The 23913-nt window shown below is 33.3% G+C and overlaps 1 protein-coding gene across 1 annotated transcript in view; it reads right to left on the bottom strand.

Annotated features, from left to right (window-relative positions):
* LOC131975033 (serine/threonine-protein kinase N2-like) overlaps positions 1–23913 on the bottom strand; it is a 46873-nt gene that overhangs the window by 16771 nt on the left and 6189 nt on the right. Inside the window, exons 3-8 of the mRNA XM_059337561.1 lie at positions 21270–21421; positions 19832–20048; positions 17782–17901; positions 13000–13109; positions 1361–1504; positions 193–268 (exon numbers count right to left, since the gene is read on the bottom strand). Of these exons, the coding sequence (XP_059193544.1) occupies positions 193–268; positions 1361–1504; positions 13000–13109; positions 17782–17901; positions 19832–20048; positions 21270–21421 (819 nt within the window). The remainder of the gene's footprint in view (positions 1–192; positions 269–1360; positions 1505–12999; positions 13110–17781; positions 17902–19831; positions 20049–21269; positions 21422–23913) is intronic.

The following is a 23913-nucleotide window of genomic DNA, read 5'->3' as shown; positions in this document are numbered from 1 at the left end:
AAAGACCAATTTTAAAAAGGATGTTTTATATGTAAATGTTGGCCTCTGAAAAGTATGTCCATCTATAAGACTCAATACTTGGTTGGGGCTATGTGACTTCTGGAAATGGACGTTTCCATCATGTTCTAATGTATTGAGATGCACCTGTACATACGTTAAAGCAGCATGTTGAACAGCAGAATCAGCTCGTACCTCTCTCTTTAGTGAAGATGCACCGCTGACGTCTCAGTTTGGGCTGCCGCTCAACAACAGTGTCGATGAACTGAAGCTGCAAAACCCACAAGAGACACTTTTGATTACATAACACTTTATTTAAACTGGTAAGACACTGAGGTTTCCCTCATTTACAGTGACGACGAGAACATTAACAAACAGTACAGAAATACATATTCAAAATTCAGACAACAGACAAGATAAATAAATAAGTATAAATGCTGTTTAAAAAGACCAAATATAAAAACAGTTGCAGGAAAGTCTACAACCAAGCTACGGAATGGAAAAAGTGCTCGTTTCAGATCTGAGCCCTGATGATACCATGTTTATATTATCATACTACAGGCATATTTTGTGTGCACTAAAATTTAATTTCAAAGTACCTGAGAAAATGACATTTAAATGGGCATTAAATGATAGATAGAAATATATTTATATTATATTGTTATATATTGTATTTGTTGGAATATGTTTATTATTGCAGAGAAATTTAAATAATGTGCAGAGAAATTAAATATGTGCAGAGAAATTGTTACAGGCATGTTGCAGCTGATACAAATATATTTATGTTATATTGTTATATATTGTACTTGTTGGAATATTGTTATTGTATCATTTTGTTTTGTTTTTCTTTCTTTTTTCTTTTTTTAATTTAATTTAAATTATTTTTTTAATTTAATAGCTTGTACACGTCTTACGCTTTATAGTTTCTGTTGGTTGTACCACAAAACAAAAAAAACAAAAACAAAAACAAAAAATAGATTAAAAAAAAAAATTAAAAACAAAGAATACAATGTACAAGCAAATGTATATACAATAATTCAAGCATAATAATCTATGTTTTTCATATTATTTTGGGCATTTTTCAATAAAACAAATCCTTACCAAACAAATGAACCAATTGTACAATTAAAAAAAAAAAAGATTAAAAAATGTGTCCAATTTCATTTATCACAATAGCTTCTGTTGTTGATATTAATTTATAATAGAACAGTGAATATTGCATTTATGCTGTTTTTCTATTATTTTCTATTTGGCTTGATTCGTTCCTTCCCCGGAGTGTTCAACATGTTGAATTGAAGTTCCCATCCTAACTTGTCTTACTTTATATCTAATAGAGGATTCTGTCTTTTGATGTGTGCAGTACCTTGGCGTAGAGGAGTCCCTGCGGCTCCAGACTGAACTCCTGCTCCTGGTCCAGGTTGTCCATCATCTCCTCCAGCCGCAGGAACTTGACGGCGCACATCGCCCTCCGGTCCCGCCAGAAAACCGCCACCTCCAGCTCCCGAGACTTCATCACCAAAATATACAGCAGAGAGAACAACGTATGAACACAGACAATAATGAATTACCCTCTAGAGCAGGGCTGTCAAACTCAAATACACAATGGGCCAAAATTTAAAACTTGAATAAAATCGCGGGCCAACATTGAACAAATAAACCTTTTAATATATACCAAACATGTTTTGCTTTAACATTAAATATGGAACCAGCAACGCTTATAAACATACAATATATAACTAAATAGTGCAGACATGCAAAATCAAATTTCAAATAAAAAACACATCAATGTCATTAATTTATTCAATAGAAATTAAATAAAAATCGTATGCCTCTTTTCTATTTGCATCCTTCTGATTTAAATATCAAAATAAACTTTTTCAACAGGTTAATAAATTCTGCCTTTCTTTTCGCCATTTTTGGGAAGGGGTAGCTGGGAGACAGCTCTAGCTTGAGGTTGCTATGACGACTGTCACTAAGGAGCGTTTCTGGGTCCTGTCCTGATTGACGCGCCAAAACAACAGCAGGGCATTGTGGGATTTGTAGTATTAGCTGTAAATGCACCGTATAATACCGGCGGGTCAGCTTTTATAGTACAATAATAAGATAATAATTTGGTATTGCCTCGCGGGCCGAATAAAATTACACAGCGGGCCACATTTGGCCCGCGGGCCAGAGTTTGGCACCCCTGCTCTAGACAAATAAAGTATCTATCTATTTATCTATCTATCTATCTATCTATCTATCTATCTATCTATCTATCTATCTATCTATCTATCTATCTATCTATCCATCCATCCATCCATCCATCCATCCATCCAATAGCTGAGAAGTGTGAAATTTGATTCCATCATTATGTGGACGATTCATTTGAGCCTTGGAGTGTTTGATTTCCCAGATTCCAGGATTATTTTTATGGAGATCTTTCTCGCTGGGATTTTGCGGATTTGGAGTTAAACACCATGCTTTAATGACTTCTGTATCAATAACTGAACCAAAACACCTCTAAACTCTTGTGCCGCTGCACTGAATCTGTGTCATGAATGAGTATCTGCAGGTATTATAGTGACACCTGCTGGCCGTAGAGAGAACTGCAACAATAATACATCAGTGCAGTGCAGGACTTTAAAAACAGCCAAACCACACAATATAAAAATGCTGCCTTGCTACTTAGTGTTTAAAATGACACTTTGGTGAAAGTATCACTAGGAAAATATACTAAGGTGTTCAGTAGAAGTGCAGGTTAAGCAGAACGGCTTTCTGAGAGTTATATTCTAGATGCAAATTAGATTTTAACGCTGCAGCTGATTCAGATGGGACTACTTTTAACTCCAGCTGGAACACTAAAACCACATTTTGCCAACTCTGTTTCTTCCAGAGGCTGCTGTGGGTTTTAAAGCTACTGATATCTTGTCAGGAAGTGGGTGAAATAAAGCTCCAGTATTTTAGCGATTGAATTGATCTGTACATTCTAAACATCTCTCCAAAATACCACTTTAAGACACCAAGACCTTGAGGAACCACCATGGAACAAGCCATGATGTGATTTGGGTCAAAAGCTTTTGACATTTTGGAGATTTCTCCTCAAGAATTGGATTTTTCAGCGATTGTATGACGGGCACTTGTGTTGTGTTGCCTGCTGAGGAACCCTCTTATTGTGAATCTAGTGTGTAAAGCCACCCATCCTCTGAATGCTCTAGGTCTCTAGTTGGTGGTTGTAAAGTTTCATGAGGCTGTGATTATCCTAGAGGCCACAGCAGCTCATTTGTTATTGTTATTGTTGTTGTTGTTGTTTATGCAAAATACAAACTGTCTAAAAAAATTACCAAAAATGATGTAAAATGTCGCAAAAATGACTCAAAATGACACAAAATGACCAAAAAAGACATAAGATGAGCAAAAAAAGATGTAAAATGACAAAAAAAGACCAAAAATGACAAAAAAGACACAAAACAAAGAGATGTGAAATTATTTTTTTTAAAAAGACGTAAAATTACCTAAAAAAACATAAAATTAAAAAAAAAAGACAAAAAAGCTCAAGTTTCATTCACTAACATCATCACACATGAAGAAAATTGGGCTCATTGAATTCACAAGAGTCTCAACTTTCCAGTCAGACCTGATTTATGCAGCTCACACTGTTTAGGAACCCCAGGATGCACAAATACTCTTACTTTAACATTTTGGAGATTTCTGCAAGAATGTCATTTGTCTGTGATTGTATGGCGAGCACTTTTGTTGATAAAACTCCTGTGAAAACTCCCTTATTGTCAATATATGTAGGACAGCTATACATCCTCTGAATGCTCTAGGTCTCTAGTTTGTGGTTGTAAAGTTTCATGAGGCTGTGATTATCCTAGTGATATGATGACCAAAAACTGACTAAAAAGACACAAAATTACCAAAAAAAGACGTAAAATTCCATAACAAGACATAAAATTACCCCCAAAAAAGACACAACAAGATATAAGATGACCAAAGATGACTAAAAAGACACAAAATTACCCAAAAAAGACGTAAAATTCCATAACAAGACATAAAATTACCCCCAAAAAAGACACAAGATATAAGATGACCAAAGATGACTAAAAAGACACAAAATTACCAAAAAAAGACGTAAAATTCCATAACAAGACATAAAATTACCCCAAAAAAAGACACAAGATATAAGATGACCAAAGATGACTAAAAAGACACAAAATTACCAAATAAAGACGTAAAATTCCATGACAAGACATAAAATTACCCCCAAAAAAGACACAACAAGATATAAGATGACCAAAGATGACTAAAAAGACACAAAATTACCCAAAAAAGACGTAAAATTCCATAACAAGACATAAAATTACCCCAAAAAAAGACACAACCAGATATAAGATGACCAAAGATGACTAAAAAGAAACAAAATTACCCAAAAAAAGATGTAAAATTCCATAACAAGACATAAAATTACCCCAAAAAAAGACACAACAAGATATAAGATGACCAAAGATGACTAAAAAGACACAAAATTACCAAATAAAGACGTAAAATTCCATGACAAGACATAAAATTACCCCAAAAAAAGACACAACAAGATATAAGATGACCAAAGATGACTAAAAAGACACAAAATTACCAAATAAAGACGTAAAATTCCATGACAAGACATAAAATTACCCCAAAAAAAGACACAACAAGATATAAGATGACCAAAGATGACTAAAAAGACACAAAATTACCCCAAAAAAACCTTGAAATTACCAAAGAAGACACAAAAAAGCTCTGAATGCTCTAGGTGTCTAGTTTGATTATCCTAGAGGTCACAGCAGCTCATTTTATACACTGAGCTCAAGTTTTTTTTTAAAAATGCTCTCATTTTTAAAATGACCAGTATGGGGAGTGACATCATCACATATAACTATATTTTCTTATGAAACATAGTGAAGTAGAAGTATAAAGTAGCATTAACTACAAATACACAAGTACAAGTATCTCAAAGGGATTCAGTCATACTTCAGAAAGTTAACTTGTCATTTCCACAGCTGAATAAAGTTTTTCTGGCCTTTTTGAGGAGCTGAAAAAAAGTATAAATTATCAGAGAAAGTCAAAATCACAAAAAAAAGTCAGAAAAAGTCAAAAGGAAAAAAAATAGTAGAAATTACCAGAAAAATGTCAAAATGATCAGAAAAAGTCAAAATCACAAGAAAAAAGTCTAAATTATCAGAAAAAAGTCAAAATCACAAGAAAAAAGTCTAAATTATCAGAAAAAAAGTCAAAATGACAAGAAAAAAAGAGAATCAAAATCAAAATAAATTTGTATAAATTACCAGAAAAAGTAGAAATCACCAGAAAAAATTCTATAAAGTAGCATTAACTACAAATACACAAGTACAAGTATCTCAAAGGGATTCAGTAATACTTCAGAAAGTTAATTTGTCATTTCCACAGCTGAATAAACTTTTTCTGGCCTTTTTGAGGAGCTGAAAAAAAGTATAAATTATCAGAGAAAGTCAAAATCGCAAAAAAAGTCAGAAAAAGTCAAAATGAAAAAAAAAATAGTAGAAATTACCAGAAAAATGTCAAAATTATCAGAAAAAAATCAAAATCACAAGAAAAAAGTATGAATTATCAGAAAAAAGTCAAAATCACAAGAAAAAAGTCTAAATTATCAGAAAAAAAGTCAAAATGACAAGAAAAAAAGAGAATCAGAATCAAAATAAATTTGTATAAATTACCAGAAAAAGTAGAAATCACCAGAAAAAATTCTATAAAGTAGCATTAACTACAAATACACAAGTACAAGTATCTCAAAGGGATTCAGTAATACTTCAGAAAGTTAATTTGTCATTTCCACAGCTGAATAAACTTTTCTGGCCTTTTTGAGGAGCTGAAAAAAAGTATAAATTATCAGAGAAAGTCAAAATCGCAAAAAAAGTCAGAAAAAGTCAAAATGAAAAAAAAAATAGTAGAAATTACCAGAAAAATGTCAAAATTATCAGAAAAAATCAAAATCACAAGAAAAAAGTATGAATTATCAGAAAAAAGTCAAAATCACAAGAAAAAAGTCTAAATTATCAGAAAAAAAGTCAAAATGACAAGAAAAAAAGAGAATCAAAATCAAAATAAATTTGTATAAATTACCAGAAAAAGTAGAAATCACCAGAAAAAATTCTATAAAGTAGCATTAACTACAAATACACAAGTACAAGTATCTCAAAGGGATTCAGTCATACTTCAGAAAGTTAACTTGTCATTTCCACAGCTGAATAAACTTTTCTGGCCTTTTTGAGGAGCTGAAAAAAAGTATAAATTATCAGAGAAAGTCAAAATGAAAAAAAATAGTAGAAATTACCAGAAAAATGTCAAAATTATCAGAAAAAATCAGTATCACAAGAAAAAAGTCTAAATTACCAGATAAAGTCAAAATCACAAGAAAAAAGTATAAATTATCAGAAAAAAAGTCAAAATCACAAGAAAAAAGTATAAATTATCAGAAAAAAAGTCAAAATTACAAGAAAAAAAGAGAATCAAAATCAAAATAAATTTGTATAAATTACCAGAAAAAGTAGAAATCACCAGAAAAAATTCTATAAAGTAGCATTAACTACAAATACACAAGTACAAGTATCTCAAAGGGATTCAGTCATACTTCAGAAAGTTAATTTGTCATTTCCACAGCTGAATAAACTTTTCTGGCCTTTTTGAGGAGCTGAAATCTCTTAGTTAGAGCAAATCCTTTTTTTTTTTAAAGCCTCATATGTGGAGTGTTGGCATATTTTCCTGCATACTTTTTCTGTCCTGCGTGATGCCCTTGTGTGGTCTACAAGGTCTCTGTGTGGTGGCTGTTTTAAATGTGTGTCAGCACATGCAGCAGCGTCACTACAGCTGCTGATGCTGTTTTTGTCTCGGCACCAATGTCACGGAGACAGAGTCGGGTACATTCATCATACCAGGAGAACATGCTGTCTCTGATCCTCGGTGTTTCAGCGGTGTCTCCTTTCTCTAATTCCACTTATTTCAGGTTGAAACAGGAGGCAGAGGAGGGAAGGGAACACGGAGGAAGGACTGCAGGACGTGGGTGGTGTGCATCAGAATGAAAAATGACTCAGAAACTCTGGAGGCTGGTCTGCAGCAGAGAGCTTTAAATGATGAGAAATCACAGCTATTTGAGTTTTATCCTACACTTTCTACTGAAAACTTGACACTTTACTTTTGGCTTGAGTTTTTTATTTAAGAGCCCTAAAGGTGAGGTTTTTTTTATGAAATATGCCACTATATGACACTGCAACAAAAAATAATAATGTTTATGAATACATTTTTCTGCTAATCTTTCAGATATGATAGGTTCCAATAATCAAACCATAAATAATGCAGTTTACAGAAATTTAAATAATGTGCAGAGAAATTAAACATGTAGAGAGAAATTAAACATGTGCAGAGAAATTTCAATATGTTGCAGGCATGTTGCAGCTGATACAAATATATTTATGTTATATTGTTATATTTTGTATTTGTTGGAATATTGTTGTTGTATGTTTTTTTCTTTTCTTTCTTTTTTCTTTTTTTAAATTTAAATTTATTATTTTTTTTAATTTAAAAGCTTGTACAGAGTCTTACACTTTATAGTTTCTGTTGGTTGTACCACAAAACAAAACAAAAAAAATAGATAAATAAAAAATAAAAAAAAAGAATACAATGTACAAGCAAATGTATATACAATAACTCAAGCATAATAATCTATCTTTTTCATATTATTTTCAGCATTTTTATTTTTATTTTTGAATAATATTTATTATATAGCTTGTTTTTTATGCAGACATGTATGTGGTTAAGAGCATTAACGTTAGTATCTTTTAGGAGCATTAAAGGGTTAATTGTGTATTAAAAAAAGAACAATAAAACACTATAAATAGAAACAAGATATGTGGCCAAAAGGCTTATTAGGTCTCCCTTTCTTTTGTTAATAATAAATAAACTTAATGACTTAATAACAAAACATGAAGTTAACGTCATGTAGCACATATTTTACCTGTCTGTTTTGATAGGAGGATTTTCGTGAACTTTACATATAATTAAACTGAAAAGGTAAAAAATGTATACATTTAAATAAATAAGTAATAGGAAAAATAAAGTAAAAAAAATATGATAAATAAATGAAATGTAAATTAAATAACATAAAAATGTGTATGCATACATTTAAATAAATAAGTAATGTAAAAATAATAAATATAAAAATTATGATAAATAAATTACATGTATATTTAAAATACATATGAATGTATATATGTATACACTTAAATAAATTATGTAAAAATAATAATTATTAATAATTTAGATTAAAAAAATAATACTAATAAATGATAATGCACTTCCACCACCTACTGAAAACGACTGAACTAAAAATTCACTATTTAATCAAGTGCTCTATAAGAAATATAAACCTAAATAAATAATAAGCAGACAAACCAGCAATAAAACTCAAATGCACCCAAATTCTTGTTCTGTGTTATCGTAAAAGGTGCTTTTTTTGTAAAATGATACATTTTTCAAACCTAATCTAAGATATAAGTACATTTTAACTGCTTTTATAGATAAATATAATGCATATCATAAACCCGGCGATCGCAAAACACTTTAACATCGGTCTCTTCCAAACTGTTCAGCACTCCAAGATTATTTGGGATCCACGTGCAAAACCGAGGGGTCTACTTGGAGGTCACCTGAACATTCGTAGTATAAGGGCAAAAACTGAACAACTCGAAAAACTGTTTACAGACTCAAACTTGGACTTCCTCTGTCTGTCTGAAACATGGCTAACTAAATCATCACCTGTAGCCTCGTTCATAATGCCTGGCTACAAGGTTTTCAGAAAAGACAGAAATAAAGGAAGAGGCGGAGGGTTACTGATGTACGTGAGAGATGACATCAGATGTGAACAAATTGATCTAACATGTGTAAATGGAATTGAATGTATTGCCATCACTATCACCCTGTCTCAGCAGATGTCATTTAATGTGATTGGCGTGTATAGACCACCGTCATCTGACGTCACGTTTTATGAGCATTTCAAGAACCTGCTTAAAAAATTGGACACAAAGAAAGAATGTATAGTTCTGGGCGATTTTAATTTAAATTGGACTGAAAAAGCAACCAGAAAGAAGCTAAAAGCACTTACAAATCAATTTGAACTGACACAACTAATAGATGGACCCACAAGAATAACAAATGTCTCAAAAACACAAATTGATCTCATCTTTAGTAACAAGCCTGAGAGAATTACTAAATCTTATAATCTTCTCACTGGTTTGTCGGATCATAATATGACTCTTATTGCAAGGAAATTGACAAAAAACAGGGTTATCTACCAACAAGAGATAATTAAACACTCATATGGAATAAGGAAACAAGATATGGAGGCATTCAAGGAAGAACTAAGTCAAACTGACTGGAGAGATGTTTTGCTCACAGATAATATAGAGGCCTCCTGTGAGTCTTTTATAAGCACAGTAAACAGAACTAAAGAAAAATACATGAAAACATTTAAAAATGGACGGCGTAAAAATAACCTACCCTGGTTTAATGACCACCTGTGGGACTTGATGAAAAAACGTGATCTTGCTCTGAAAGTAGCACTGAAGTCTAAATCAATTGTCGACAGACGCATTTTTACAAGCCTTCGCAATAAAGTAGTGAATGGATTAAGGAAAGCAAAGGCAAATTTTTTTATGGACGTTATTAAAGACGGTAAAGGAAATTGTAAATTGATATGGAGGAACATAAATAAACTAATAAAGAAAGACAACAAGCAAAATCAGGGAAAGGGACATGAGCTGAAAATTCAGGGAAATCTAACTAATGATCTCAATGAAATTGCCTCTGCATTTAATACTTTTTTTACTGCGTCAGCGCAGAATCTATCTCACACATTTGGTGCACGAATTAAAAACATAGTAGCACCAGATTTTAATAAGCTGATTTTTAAAACAATTGAAGTTCCTGAAAATAAAGTTTATAAGATCCTAAGCACTTTAAAGTCCTCAAAGGCAAAAGATACATTTGAATGGGATTCAACATTTTTAAAGAACAATACTCACTCCCTCAGCACCCCCATTACACATCTAGTTAATTTGTCTATAAAACAGTCAATTTTTCCAGCTGCATGGAAGGCTGCAGTCGTAGTTCCCATTCTCAAGGCAGGTGAACCAACTGATGTAGCCAATTATAGACCCATCAGTATTTTGCCTGTGGCATCAAAGATTGCAGAAAAAGTGGTAACTGAACAACTAAATGACTTTCTAAATTCTGGACAAGCCCTTCTTCATCCTATGCAATTCGGCTTCAGAAAAAATTACTCAACTGAAATGGCTACTTGCTATTTCCTTGAAAAAATAAAATCAAAACTAGACAGTGGGAGTGCTGTAGGAGCAGTTTTTCTGGATCTGAAAAAAGCTTTCGATACAGTGAATCACAATGTTCTTCTTTCAAAGTTGTCAAATTTTAATTTTTCTGATGAAGTAATGAAATGGATGGAATCTTATCTCACTATGAGAAGACAATGTACCAGAGTTGGGAATAAAATGTCATCATTTATTAATTGTTCTGTTGGTGTCCCACAAGGCTCAGTCTTAGGCCCTTTACTATTTAGTTTGTATGTTAACGACCTACCACTTGCATGTCCTGAAGTTGAAACCCAAATGTATGCGGATGACACGGTCATCCTGGCACATGGAAGGGACAGATGTGAAGTGGCAGCCAAATTGACAGCAGCGATGGCCAAAATTGCCACCTGGCTCTCAGAGTCTTGCCTGACACTAAACGTCAGTAAAACTGCATGCATGTATTTTTATATAAGAAAAAATGGAAATCAGCCAGATATCCTTGTAAACGGGGAAAAAATCCAGACTGTGTCACATTTTAAATATCTTGGAGTCATTGTTGATTCACAGTTGTCTTTTAAGAAACACATAAAACAGGTCTGTAACACCGTCAAATTGAATTTAAGAAATTTCAGACACATTCGAAATCAACTACCACTAGATGCCGCCAAATTATATATGCACTCTATGATTTTTTCACATGTTGCATACTGCATCACAAGTTGGTCACAAACTGGAAAAACAACACTTGCTCCACTACAAACGCTCTATAAACAAACTCTTAAGGTATTAGACAAAAAGCCATCAAGTCATCATCACTGCAATATCATTCAAAAGCACAAACTCTTGACTTTTGAAAATTTTGTGTGTCTTGCCGATGTTAGTTTAGTGTATAAGTTGATTCATAATCTGGCTACTCCTCCGTTAAAGGAGTTTCTATCACTGCGCCCAGACAACAGGAGAACAACTAGGACGACCAGTAGAGGTCACTGTGCAGTACAGCGCAGATGTACTGAATTTGGCAGATCAGCTTTTTCTATAAGAGCCACTAATTATTGGAACTCAGTACCAAATGAGATCAGAGACATCAGCACATTCGTTGGTTTTAAATCTAAAATAAAATCATGGCTTAAATCCACTCAATCATGCACCTACCAACTATAAACTCAAACATTAGTTCACTATTTTGCAATCTCTTAAGTGTTGTATTTTAACATTGTTTTGTGTTGTAGCTTAATACTGTGATTTTACTCTTGTTGTTGTTCTGTGTTGTATTGTGTTTTAAGAGTGTGAAACTTTGTTGTTGCTGTTTGATAGGCTTGTTTGTTTGTGTTAGATGTATGTTATTTGTTCCTGCCCAGGGACTACAGATGAAATTTAGCTTGTAGCTAATTCTGGTACGGCTGGGAGCCTTGCACTGTCCCTGTTAAATAAACGAATAAATAAATATTAACAACTCCTCCCATGTGCATGCGATTGACTTGTTAAATATGATTAAAATCAAGATACAAATAAATAAACTACTTGATGACAAAACATGGAGTTAATATCATCTAACACATATTCTCTGTAACAAAAATACCCAAAACAAATACATAATAAGCAATAAAGAAATAAAACTCCAATGCACCCAAATTCTTGTTCTTCGTTTATCTTAAAAGATGCATTTTATGTAAAATTATCATTTTTTCAAACAATATCCAAGATATTAGTAGATCATTGCAGTGACGGCATATCTTGAGTCTGGACCTCAGTGTATAAAATGAGCTGCTGAGACTTTTTTGTGTCTTTATTTGGTAATTTTACGTCTTGTTAGGGAATTTTACGTCTTTTTTAGTATTTTCATCTCTTTTTTGGTACTTTTGTGTCTTTTAAGTCATTTTTTGGTCATTTTACATCCTTTTTGATCATTTTTTGATCATATTTTAGACCATTTGTATTTTGCTCAAACAACAACAACAACAACAACAACAACAACAAATGAGCTGCTGTGATCTCTAGGATAATCACAGCGTCATGAAACTTTACAACCATAAACTAGAGACCTGGAGCATTCAGAGGATGTGCAGCTTTCCTACGTATATTGACAATAAGAGGGTTTCTCTGCAGTTTGAAGAACAGAAGTGCTCGTCATCCAATCGCTGAAAATACAGAAATCTCCAAAATGAACAAAGTTTTTGAACCCAAATCTCAATATGGATTCTTCTATGTTGCTTCAGAGGTCTTGGCACATTGATGTTATATTCTGGAGGGTTTTTCTGACCATTTTTATTCATTCTCGGTATGAATAAAATTGCATTATTTGGCACCAAATATGTGTAACAAATGATATTAACCCCAAAATTGCTGCAACAACTAATGGGACACAGTTGAAAATGGAAATACTTAATTAATTAAGTGATTTTTTATTATATATTTTTGACCAGAACAACTTGACACAGCTTTCAGATGATGTTCAACACTTCTATGATGTATTTATTGTTGACCTGCTATCTCCCCCTAAACATCCACTGCCCACAACCACCAATACAAAAAAAAAAAAGGACCTGGAACACTAATGGGTTAAATATGCAATAAAAAAATCAAGATACAAAGTGGAGTAAATGTGTGTCAACATTACTGGCAGCAGGTCAGTGAGTGGACTCACCCGCTCCAGCTGGATGCAGAAGCTCTGATCCCAGGTCAGCCTGCTGACGGCGGCCCAGCGCGTCCGTCCCACCACTCTGGTGTCCAGCCTGAGCACCGCGCTGATCTCCACTGAGGGAGGGAAGGACATGTTACCGTTTTTACATTTGAATAAGTCATGGTCAAGGTCACGTTTATGTCTAGAGCACCTTATACACAACCAAGGTTGACCAAAGTGCTTTACATAAATGAATAACAACAAAAAACCCAAAGGATAAATAAATGAATTACAATAATTTCAAAGATAAAATTAAGGCTCTCCAGAGGCAAACCATTTTCATGTGTTCTGTGGATGCCACAAATTCAACCAATACTGGAGCGGCATTCACAACACATTAAACACAGTGTTCAAGCGCCAAATCCCTAGCCTGCGTATATAATACCCATACTGCCTTGCACGCTCGATTTCATTTCGAACCTGCAGGCGGTCTGGAAACCACGGCCGTTTCTTAGCCCTGTTTTAGGATCCAATCACAGAACGGGGAGGGACGGCAAGACAATGACAAGTACTACTCGACAGATGGAAGCTTGTAGTTTTGTAGTTTTCTTACAGATCCAACATGGCTGCAGCAGACGCGAAACTCTCTTTAGCTGAAGATGGTGTTTTAAATAGTTTAGAGCGAAAGTTGATTTTAAAAGAAGAAGAATGTTTGACTTTACACTACCACCACCAAAAAGGATGTTTTAGCCTTGCTTCCGACAGGATTTGGCAAAACCTAATCTACCAACTAGCCCCGCTACCGCTCACTGCTGTAACCACGGTGATCTGGCTAGGAGCCGGGGGACAGCGGAGCCGCCCAGAGACCCGCAGCAGCTCGTCTATTGACCATAAAATCAGTGGATGCGTGTGGCTGAATGACATGAGGGGGAATAAGGCGTAAAAATAAATAATCTTGCAGAAAGCGAGAACTGGAGAAGCAAAGCAGCAAGCAACACTCTCTCACAGACACACACACACACACACCAACACTGCCGGTAGGCTGTGAGCAGCCAGAGTCAGAACATGCTGCAGAAAAATGTTGCAGAAGCAGAATTGAGCATTTTAGTCTCAAAGTAGAGATGGGCTAGTCTGGCTATGTAAACATCAATTTCTGTCGCTCTACATACGTCATCTGATATAACTGATCTGATTGGCTAAGAGCTACCTACAGACGCTTATGATAGACATTCGTAGCGCCCAATAAACGGCTCTGGAGGATCGTAAACCACGCTTCTAAGGAAAAATGAATTACTGGTGTCCAGACTAGATCTCATTTGTGATTAGTCTGGCGTTAGCCAGGCTACCAAACCCCCCTAATTTTGAAAATCTGTATTTTGGTCATGTAGTGTGCGTAAAACTAAAGAGGGACATAAAGCTGCTTCAGGCCCTTTTGGCTGCAAGTAAAAAATCCATCACCAGAAAGTGGTTAAATCCAACACCACCTACAATTAATGATTGGCGTGGAACAATTCTGGAAATATTCAAGATGGAAAAGCTGACCTATTGTTTGAGGACCCAAAAGTTACATTTAACCAAATTTGGGAAAAATGGATTGAATTCATAACCCCAACTCGTCCAGACTTTGTATGATCCAGTATACTCCAGTATATTCCTAAAAGTGAGCCCACTACGGCCCCCGGGGAAAAAAACAGTGAAAATAATGACGGCCAGCAGGCGGGCCGTTGGAACGATAAATATGGATACTTGGCAGCCATGAATCGATATAATATTGCCATGCAAAATATCGCGATACTATGCTGTATCAATTTTTTCCCACCTCTAGTGTTTTCACAGAAAGTGCTCCTAATCTGTAATGATCTGCATGTCTTGTGTGTGCACTTCCTGTTTTATTTTGTAGTTTGTGTTCTTGTATGTTATGTCTAGTTTTACTTCCTGTTTTCCTCCTGCCCCTGGTCAGACCGTCTTGGTCTCCTCTGTGAGCACATGCCTGCATTTTGCCTGCCTGTTTCTGTGGATTACTGCTGTGTCATTTTGGATTGTTTTTTCAGTTGGATCTACTATTAAAAGTTAGATTTTTTTTTTTGTACAGCAGTCGTGGCTTCAGCAACTTTGTCCTGAGCCTGAGTCCCTGTATTGAATCATTTCATAATCACACTGAAGCAACAATCTGATTATTACAACCGAACACCTTCAAGTTAAAATATGATTGAATACAAACTAATTAACCTGTTCAATTACTACAATGTGCACCTTATGCTCCCTATACATAGGAAGACTTTGAAAAGATTTGGAAAGCTCATACCTGCTCACATCTAAAGACAAGTGTTTATAGTATTTAGTCTCACACTGAGATTTTAGACAGACTGTCAATCTTTCAGGGTCACTATTTACAAGACTACAACGAGATTCTTTTAGCAGTTTTTTCCTACCATGCAATTTTTTCCCATCATGCTCTTGGTTAAAACTTACTAAATGGAGGAGAAGCAGCTTTTGGCTCCAGCTGCTCTAGTGTGTGCAGTGGTTTGTGTTGAAAAAAAAAAAAAAAAGAAGAGAAGACGCCACAAAATGCCCCTCACAAAGCTGAAAAAGGGTTTCTGTTTTTATCACATGAAACGTTGACTATTTTACAGTAAAAATAGATATAAGGAAGAATAAAGGAAAGGAACATTTAGAAATGAATTCATGATATACATTTATGTCCTATTTAATTATAATGAGTTTAATTTAATAATTATATTTATCAGCTCTATCAACTTTCATTTAGTTAACCTATCATTAATTATCGATTATTTATGACTTATTTGTGTACAAATTTATTGATACATTTTAACTGGGTCTCTTTTCTTAATTCTTACAAAGAAACATTTACTTACTGCACTGGCAGGTAATTTTACTTGTTTCGAGCATGTATTTGCTTAATTCTAGTTATTTATTTCTTATTTTTTGTCAGTTGGTTTTTGCAGTGTAGGACAGAGAATTCATTCATTTTTAATTGGCCACTTTGGGAGAAAAAACTCACACTCACAACTGACATATATTGCCATAATTTGATCTACTTCCACATAAAAAATCCTGTCAAAAATCATTATTTTGTCCACCTGAAGTCCAACATTTACTCTATTTTAGCTCTGTTTTTGGTCTCCACCTACTCCTGAGGGGAATATCTGTCTCTGTAGCCAGTAAATACTCCACCATGTCCACCAGCTTCTCTCTAAATGTGTCTGTGTGTGTGTCTGCTGAACAGGAAGTGCACTGAGGGTTAATTCTGCAGGAAACATCAGTGATGGGAGCAAAAAGACACTAAAACTAAAAAGCACCAGCTAAATATAAGAGCGGAGCATCCCTGATGGAATCAAAACCTGAAACTTTAATCCTTTTAATGGTGAGCTGTTCCCACCGAGCCACTCAGGAAAACTCCACAGTGGAAGAGAAACTCTCCTCCTGCCAAGAGCTGCAAACTTATAACAAGTTTATAGTTGTTTATCATTCATATTTTCTCCTTAGTTTTATGAAATTAGAGAGAAAATGTCATGACATTTAGCAAACGGCTTCCAACATCCAGAGGCAGAGGACATGATGTAATAAAATGCAATAAGCAGCCTGACATTAGATTAATATAAAGTAGAATTGTAAAACTAAAGCTTATGTCCACTTAGCAGCTAACTATTATCTTTATTACTGATTAATCTGCCAGTTAATTTCTTGATTAATCAGTTGTTTTATCAGAAAATAATGAGAAATGACCTGTGTAGTTTCAGAGCCCAGAGTGTGTGTGTGACTGTTTATTTATTTATATCTTAAAAACTGAACTTTAACTCAAATTAATTTTTCTATTAGTTTAGCCTTTTTTTAATTAAGTTAAATGAATTAATATTTGTTGGTGATGACCAGGACTCATGTTGGTTAAAAGATTTCAGTAAGAGTGGAAAATAATATTTAAATATTATTTTATGGAATCTTCAAATAAAAATAAAAATAAAAATAATATGACAGAGTGTTAGGGCCACATTTGGTAATAAATAAATAAATTCGTAAATATTTAATTAATTACAAAAATAAAGTCGTACATTTTAAATAAATTACGAGAATAAAGTCAAATATTTAATTTATTACGAGAAAATCCAAAATAGAAAGTCCAAAATATTGTTATATTATTCTAGTAACTAATTAAATATTTCCAACTTTTATTATAATTATTATTATTATCATTATTATTATTATTATTATTATTATCATACGATGGCGTATTAGGGCCACATTTAGAAGAAAAGAATATTAACTTACAAGAATAAAGTTGTAAATATTGAATTAATTACGAGAATAAAGTCGAAAATATTTAATTACAAGATTAAAGTCAAAAATATTAAATTTATAACGAGAATAAAGTCGAAAATATTGTTGTATTATTCTCGTAATAAATTAAATATTTTTTACTTTAATCTCATATTTTATTTCAAATGTGGCCCTAATACTCCATCGTATGATAATAATAATAATAATTATTATTATTGTTATTATTATTATTATTATTGTTGTTGTTGTTGTTATTGTTCTTATTGTTGTTATTATATTATTATTATTTTTATTTTATTTTATTTCATTTCATTTCATTTCATTTCATTTTAATTTATTTAAATTTAAATTTTTATTTTATTTTATTTTATTTTATTTTATTTTATTTTATTTTATTTTATTTTATTTATTTTTTATTTTTTATTTTTTATTTTTTATTTTTTATTTTTTATTTTTTATTTTTTTAAATGTATTCATTTATTTTTTATATAATTGATGAGCTCTACTTACCAGCCTGTCGGTGAGCTGCAGGTGAGCCGTCCTCAGTGGGACTGGGATGGTTTTCCTGCTCCGGGTTTGTTCGAGGTTTCAGTAAATCCTCACATCCAAAAAGTCTGACTTCAAGTTTGCCTAAAGAAATATAAAGAAAATGAGATTTTGACTGTAAAAAACAAGATATTTGACTCTGAATTCACACCAACAGCATCTACTAAATGAGATGACTGCTCTAACTAAAAGCTAAGCATTGGCCTGGTAATGAATCTCAGTCAGGACAGTTAGGAGCAGCGTTCGGAAATAAACCTTTTCATTTGTCAGCATGAATAAATCTCTGACTGGAGCCTCTAATCAGTGCTGTCTGGAGCTTCACATCCTAATTTTCTTCATCCCTCTGTAGTGCTAACAGCTGTTGGAGTCGAGTTGTTTTCGGCGCTCTGAGACTCGTTCTCATTATTCGCTGCCAACAGAGCAACTCCAGGATTTGTCTCCTCGTTACATCATCAAAAGGCTGTGTTTTTTTTTTGTGTTGCCTTTTTTCTGCCTTGTGCAGGAGAGAGAGACCGGCTTACAGCTGAACTGTCCAAAACCAACAGATTACATGTCCTGATGATCTCTGCCAGAGGTCAGCGTATGGTAAATCATGTTCAAAGCCTGGCTGTCCATGACACCGCTGACAACGCCTACATGGTTCACTCTACACAATACTCAAAATGGAACTAGCAGTTCTTTTCTTAGAAGGAAATGTGGCTTTAAAAAAATCCAAAGCCTATAAATCAGACTGTATCTGAGAGAAAAAGTATTATGTGTGGCCCTCTCAGTCATTCAAACTGTTTAAGTGCCTGGAAATGAATTGATTTCTATGCACTCGAAAAAAAAATTAAATTTGACATTATTTTAGGGCTGTTAACAGGATTATTCATCACTTTTGGAAATATCACTTATTTATTGAACTTAAAAAATAAAACAAAAATCATTTTTCGTTTTTTAAAGAGGATTTTCTTGAACCTGAAATTTAATTAAGCTGAGAAAAAGTGAAATCTATTAAACAATAAATAATATATAAATGTATATGTTTACATTTAAATTAAATGTATATTCGATAATATTAAAAATGTATAGATTTAAATAAATACATAATGTAAAATTAATAAATATAAATACATTTGATGAAAATAAATATAACAAATAATATATAAATGTATATGTTTACATTTAAATTATATGTATATTAGATGATATATAAATGTATAGATTTGAATAAATAAATAATGTAAAATTAATAAATATAAATAAATAAATATAATAAATAATATTTAAATGTATATGTTTACATTTAAATTAAATGTATATTAGATAATATATAAATGTATAGATTTAAATAAATACATAATGTAGTATTAATAAATATAAATATATTTGACAAAATAAATATAATAAATAATCTAAAATGAATAAATATAAATAAATTTGATAAAAATAAATATAATAAATAATATATAAATGTATATGTTTACATTTAAAATAAATCTATATTAGACAATATATAAATGTATAGATTTTAATAAATAAATAAATAATGTAAAATTAATAAATATAAATATATATAAATATATACATTTGATAAAAATAAATAATAATATATATGTATATGTATACATTCAAGTAAATAAACAAATAATGTAAAAATAATCAATATAAATAAATTAGATTAAAAAATAAAAAATAAATGATCATGCATCAATGACTAATTAACTAACTAACTAATTGACTAAATATTCAATATCGAATCAATAAAAAATAATTATTAATAATTATCCATAACTGCTTGCATTGCTTGGGGCTAACCACTGCACCAAAATAATAAAAGAAAAATAAATTAAACCAAAAATAAATCATATAAATCAGTATTTTGCTGTATTTTAATGAAAATAAGATATTTGTTTTTATCTCGATTATCTTGTACCCATAAACATTTTTTATAATCTTCAAAATGATCATTAAAAACAGATTTAGATGAATCAGCCAACAGTCAGTTAACAGCATCATTTACAACGGTTGGTACCAGTTAAAGAGGCAGGTCTGATGGAGAATATGGAGGGCGAGGTGGACAGGGGACACTCAGGTCTGGAGTCTGGTTGGGGGGACGGGGGTCCCTCTGCAGGGTCTCCCCCCGCTGCAGGCTCCTGCTGAGGCTCCTGGCTCTTCTCCTTCATGCAGTTCTCCAGAGACAGCCGCAGAAGATCCAGCTTCTGGGAGGACTCCTGCACCCGGGACTGAGCCTGACGGGAACACAAACAGGTCCTTTTAAAACATCGTGCTGTTTGGTATTTTGTGATTCACGGAAATTTGAGTGATTCCGTGGCTATTCCACGGATTTTGAGTTAAGCGAATCCGTGGCTATTTCACAGATTCCTGTGAGACCAGGTTGACATTTACGGTGTTTCATTGTTACTGTAGCGGCACTCCGTTTGCTCTTCCTTCTTAACTGCGCCACTTCTATAGTCAGTCGATAAAAACACTCTTTTTCCACGCGAGCGACGAGACATGACAACTTCTTTGTCTTTTAAAATGTTTACTTAAAAACAACAAAGTAAATTACAAGTCTGACGCACGGTCAAAAGACTGTGTTGCTTCCACCATGTTCTGACTAAAAACGAAACTTAAGATACACAGTCAGTTACCGTAGTTACCACTATATAGTGACATCACAGTGTAAAATTTAAAGGCATAGAAACATTTTTAACCCTTTAAACAACATTTCAAATTGTATAATTTAAACTAACATACTCTTAGCATTGCATGAAATCAGTGGCGGTTCTACACAGGGGCCTCCAGGGGCCACTGCCCCTGTGAAGAAGCCCTTGTCCCCTGCTGTGGCCCCTGTGTCAAATTAATAATAAAATGATACATTTATAATGATGAATGACTGAACAATTGTTACCTATTTTTTGTTCAAAGAATATCTCATTGTGTGTACATTGTATGATAGTCTAATTGTGCAATAAAAGCTTGTGTATATATAAAAAACATAATTCTCACTGTGCTGCACTTTCAAAATAAAAAAATTGTGCACAAAAATGAGAAATGTCATTGTCGTACAAAAATAATTGTTATTGTTAGTAAGTCTCATTGTTTAAATCAATGTTTTTGTATCTTCCAAATATACTTCAATGAGATAAAAAAAAAAAAAGAAGCTAAAATAAAGGTTTTGAATGCTTAAATATCATCTTTGGCGTTTTTTAATGTGCCCCTCTGATTAAACACTGGCCCCTGCTTGGCCCCCACAGTAAAACTGGTCTAGAACCGCCACTGCATGAAATACAATGAAATTATTATCATTCATTTTTAACTGTTTTTAACTTAAATTATTATTGATGAACTGGCCCTTATTGGCCCTTACAGTTACTGAAACTGAATAAAATCATTTTACAGTCTTTTACTGTCTCGGTTTAGCAGTTTTTCCACTTTTTTACGGTTTTAACAAGTATTGAGAGTCCCACCTCAGCGAGCGCCTCCTGGTCCAGCGATGAGATGCCCTCCAGCTGCTTCACCACGTCTTTGGCCAGCACCAACACATCCGTCTCCCTCTGCATGTAGTGCTGCAGCTCTGCCAGACGAGCATCCAGAGCACTTAGCAGGACCGGAGAGACGCCTGAGAGGAAGAGGGAGACAGAGAGAGGGTTTCACCAGAAAGGAATCATATACATCCTCTTTTCATTCCTCCAGTCAATATTTATGACGCTGGAGTGAGCCTACTTTTTCTCTAAAATGTCACTGTGCTCCAGGCAAAGGTCTTAACATTACAGTTTTTATGTTTCTGGCATTTAGCTGACACTTATCTGGAATGTATGAAAGCTCAAAGGCATAAGGATGAACATGATTTGGGAGAAAAAGCCCTTTACCTGTTGCAAAGTTAATGTAAGGAGACAGGAGCTGGAGAAACAAGCCGTTAGATAGAATTAAGTACTTTGGACTGAAAAAATCCAATATTTTCCCTCCTGCTGCTGGCAGCGTTGGTAATATTGACTCTTGTTTTTCAAAATTAATCCATTTCATCATTGCTTTTCCAGCTTGCAGCAACAGTTTACGAGGGGGGAATCTGCACAAATTAACATTTGCTTTACTGTAAAATAGTGCAATGGTTTCTGAATATTGTATTTGTGTATGGGATATTGGGAAAAGCATCAATTCTGCACCTTATTCCTCAACATTTTTAATCAAGTTCTGCATATGCAAATATTTTCTAGATGAATCCGTTAATTGTTTTGTCTTTAAAATGTCATAAAATATTGAAAAATGTCATAAAATAGTGAAAAATGTCATAAAATAGTGAAAAATGTCTTTAAATGCCTTGTTTTGTTAAAGATATTCAGTTAAACATGATATAAAATAGAGGAAAGCAGAACATTTTCATATTTGAGACGTAGAAAAAAGCATTTTATTTCATTCATTTTTTGTATGAAAAACGCTTCATCAATTATCATAATAGTGGACAAATTATTGCAGCTCGACTAGTATTAGTTGTTTATTATTTATTTTGATTAGAAATCCTTTCCTACATAAAGATGATGAAAAATGTGAACAAATGCATATATGTTCAGATACTATCTCTGCATCCCTTGCTAGTTTAATTTAACTAATTCGCCAAAAAAGAGACAAAACACACAGCAAGATTAATCATTTTTGGTGTTGTACAAGTTTTCCATAAATATCGCAGTAATATCTTATCATGAATTATTTGGGCTCTGATGATCGTGTGGTGAAACACTGTTATTGTATCAGAAGTGCTAATGGGGAAAAACATCAATTATGCACCTTATTTCTCAACCATTTTCAAATGATTGCTGCAACTAATAATTATTTTCAGTATAAATTAGTCTGCCAGATATTTTCTAGATGAATCAATTACATTTTTTGTCTTTGAAATGTCACAAAAATGTCTTTAAATGTCTTGATTTGTTTAAGAAATTCAGTTAAACATGATATAAAAGAGAAGAAAGCAGGACATTTTCGTATCCGAGATGCTGAAAACAGCATTTTATGTCATTTTTGCATGAAAAATTGACTTTAACACTTCATCAGTTATCAATAGTTGACAAATTTTTGCAGCACGACAAGTATTAGTTGTTTATTATTTATTTTGATTAGAATCCTTTCCTACATAAAGATGATGAAAAATGTGAACAAATGCATGTTAATCTGCTTATTTTTATGCACCTTTCTGGCATTGTGCACATTTGGTTTTTGCACCATAATGATAATTAATCTACTGCTTATATTCTGTTTATTTGCACTCTTTCCCACTTTGTACTGCAACTGCTGCACAACAACTGTCCTGGGAATAAAAGAAGTCTTATCTTATTATCTTAAGAACATTTAGTGGACACGTGCACACACAGTGAATCTAAGTGCCTGCAATAGTAAAGAGGATCCTGCAGATCACAACATTATAAAGAATCAATGAGGGGAAACAAGGTGAGGGGTCAGGGAAAGGAAACATGAGCTCGAGGAAACAAGGTACAGAGTTACTCCTCTTGTATTTCATACTCCTTTACTGTCGAGCCATGAATAATTTTGTAAGTGTTAGTTTCAGAGTTTTTCAAACAGCGCATACACGTCTCCAGCTCAGAATTAAATGTCACATTTACTCCCTGTCTCTATTAATGCTGCCAGAGTGGTTTCACTTTCCGGATTATACAAATAACACACCCACAAAGATGACAGTTGGCAGGAAGCAACTAATATGAGGTATTTGATAGCAGAGCTGATATTCTCTGAAATGAAGTTTCTATCAGGCAATATTCTGTCATTCAGTGTCTCTAGACTTTTTCAAATCAAAAACCTGAACCAAGCTTTTTAAAGATCATATAGATTGTTTTGGAGACACAAAAACCTTTTCTTTTCTTTGCATTTTTGCAGCTATTTGCAGCACGACAACTTAAATCTCAATCCTCTGGAGTCTGGGGCTATTTTGGCCGTTTTTGAATCCTTTTCATTCTGCCTGTATATACCATTTAAAACAATGTTTACCACGTCATGTTGGTATCTTTTTTTATCCGCAAAACCTCACCTTTATGACCTGATCATTATTTTTTCACTTTGACTTACTGGATCAACAATTTGAACACAAAAAACACACCATCA

The sequence above is a fragment of the Centropristis striata genome, chromosome 7 (assembly GCF_030273125.1).
Source record: "Centropristis striata isolate RG_2023a ecotype Rhode Island chromosome 7, C.striata_1.0, whole genome shotgun sequence".
Taxonomy (NCBI): domain Eukaryota; kingdom Metazoa; phylum Chordata; class Actinopteri; order Perciformes; family Serranidae; genus Centropristis; species Centropristis striata.
This window is presented reverse-complemented; position numbering and strand designations above follow the sequence as displayed.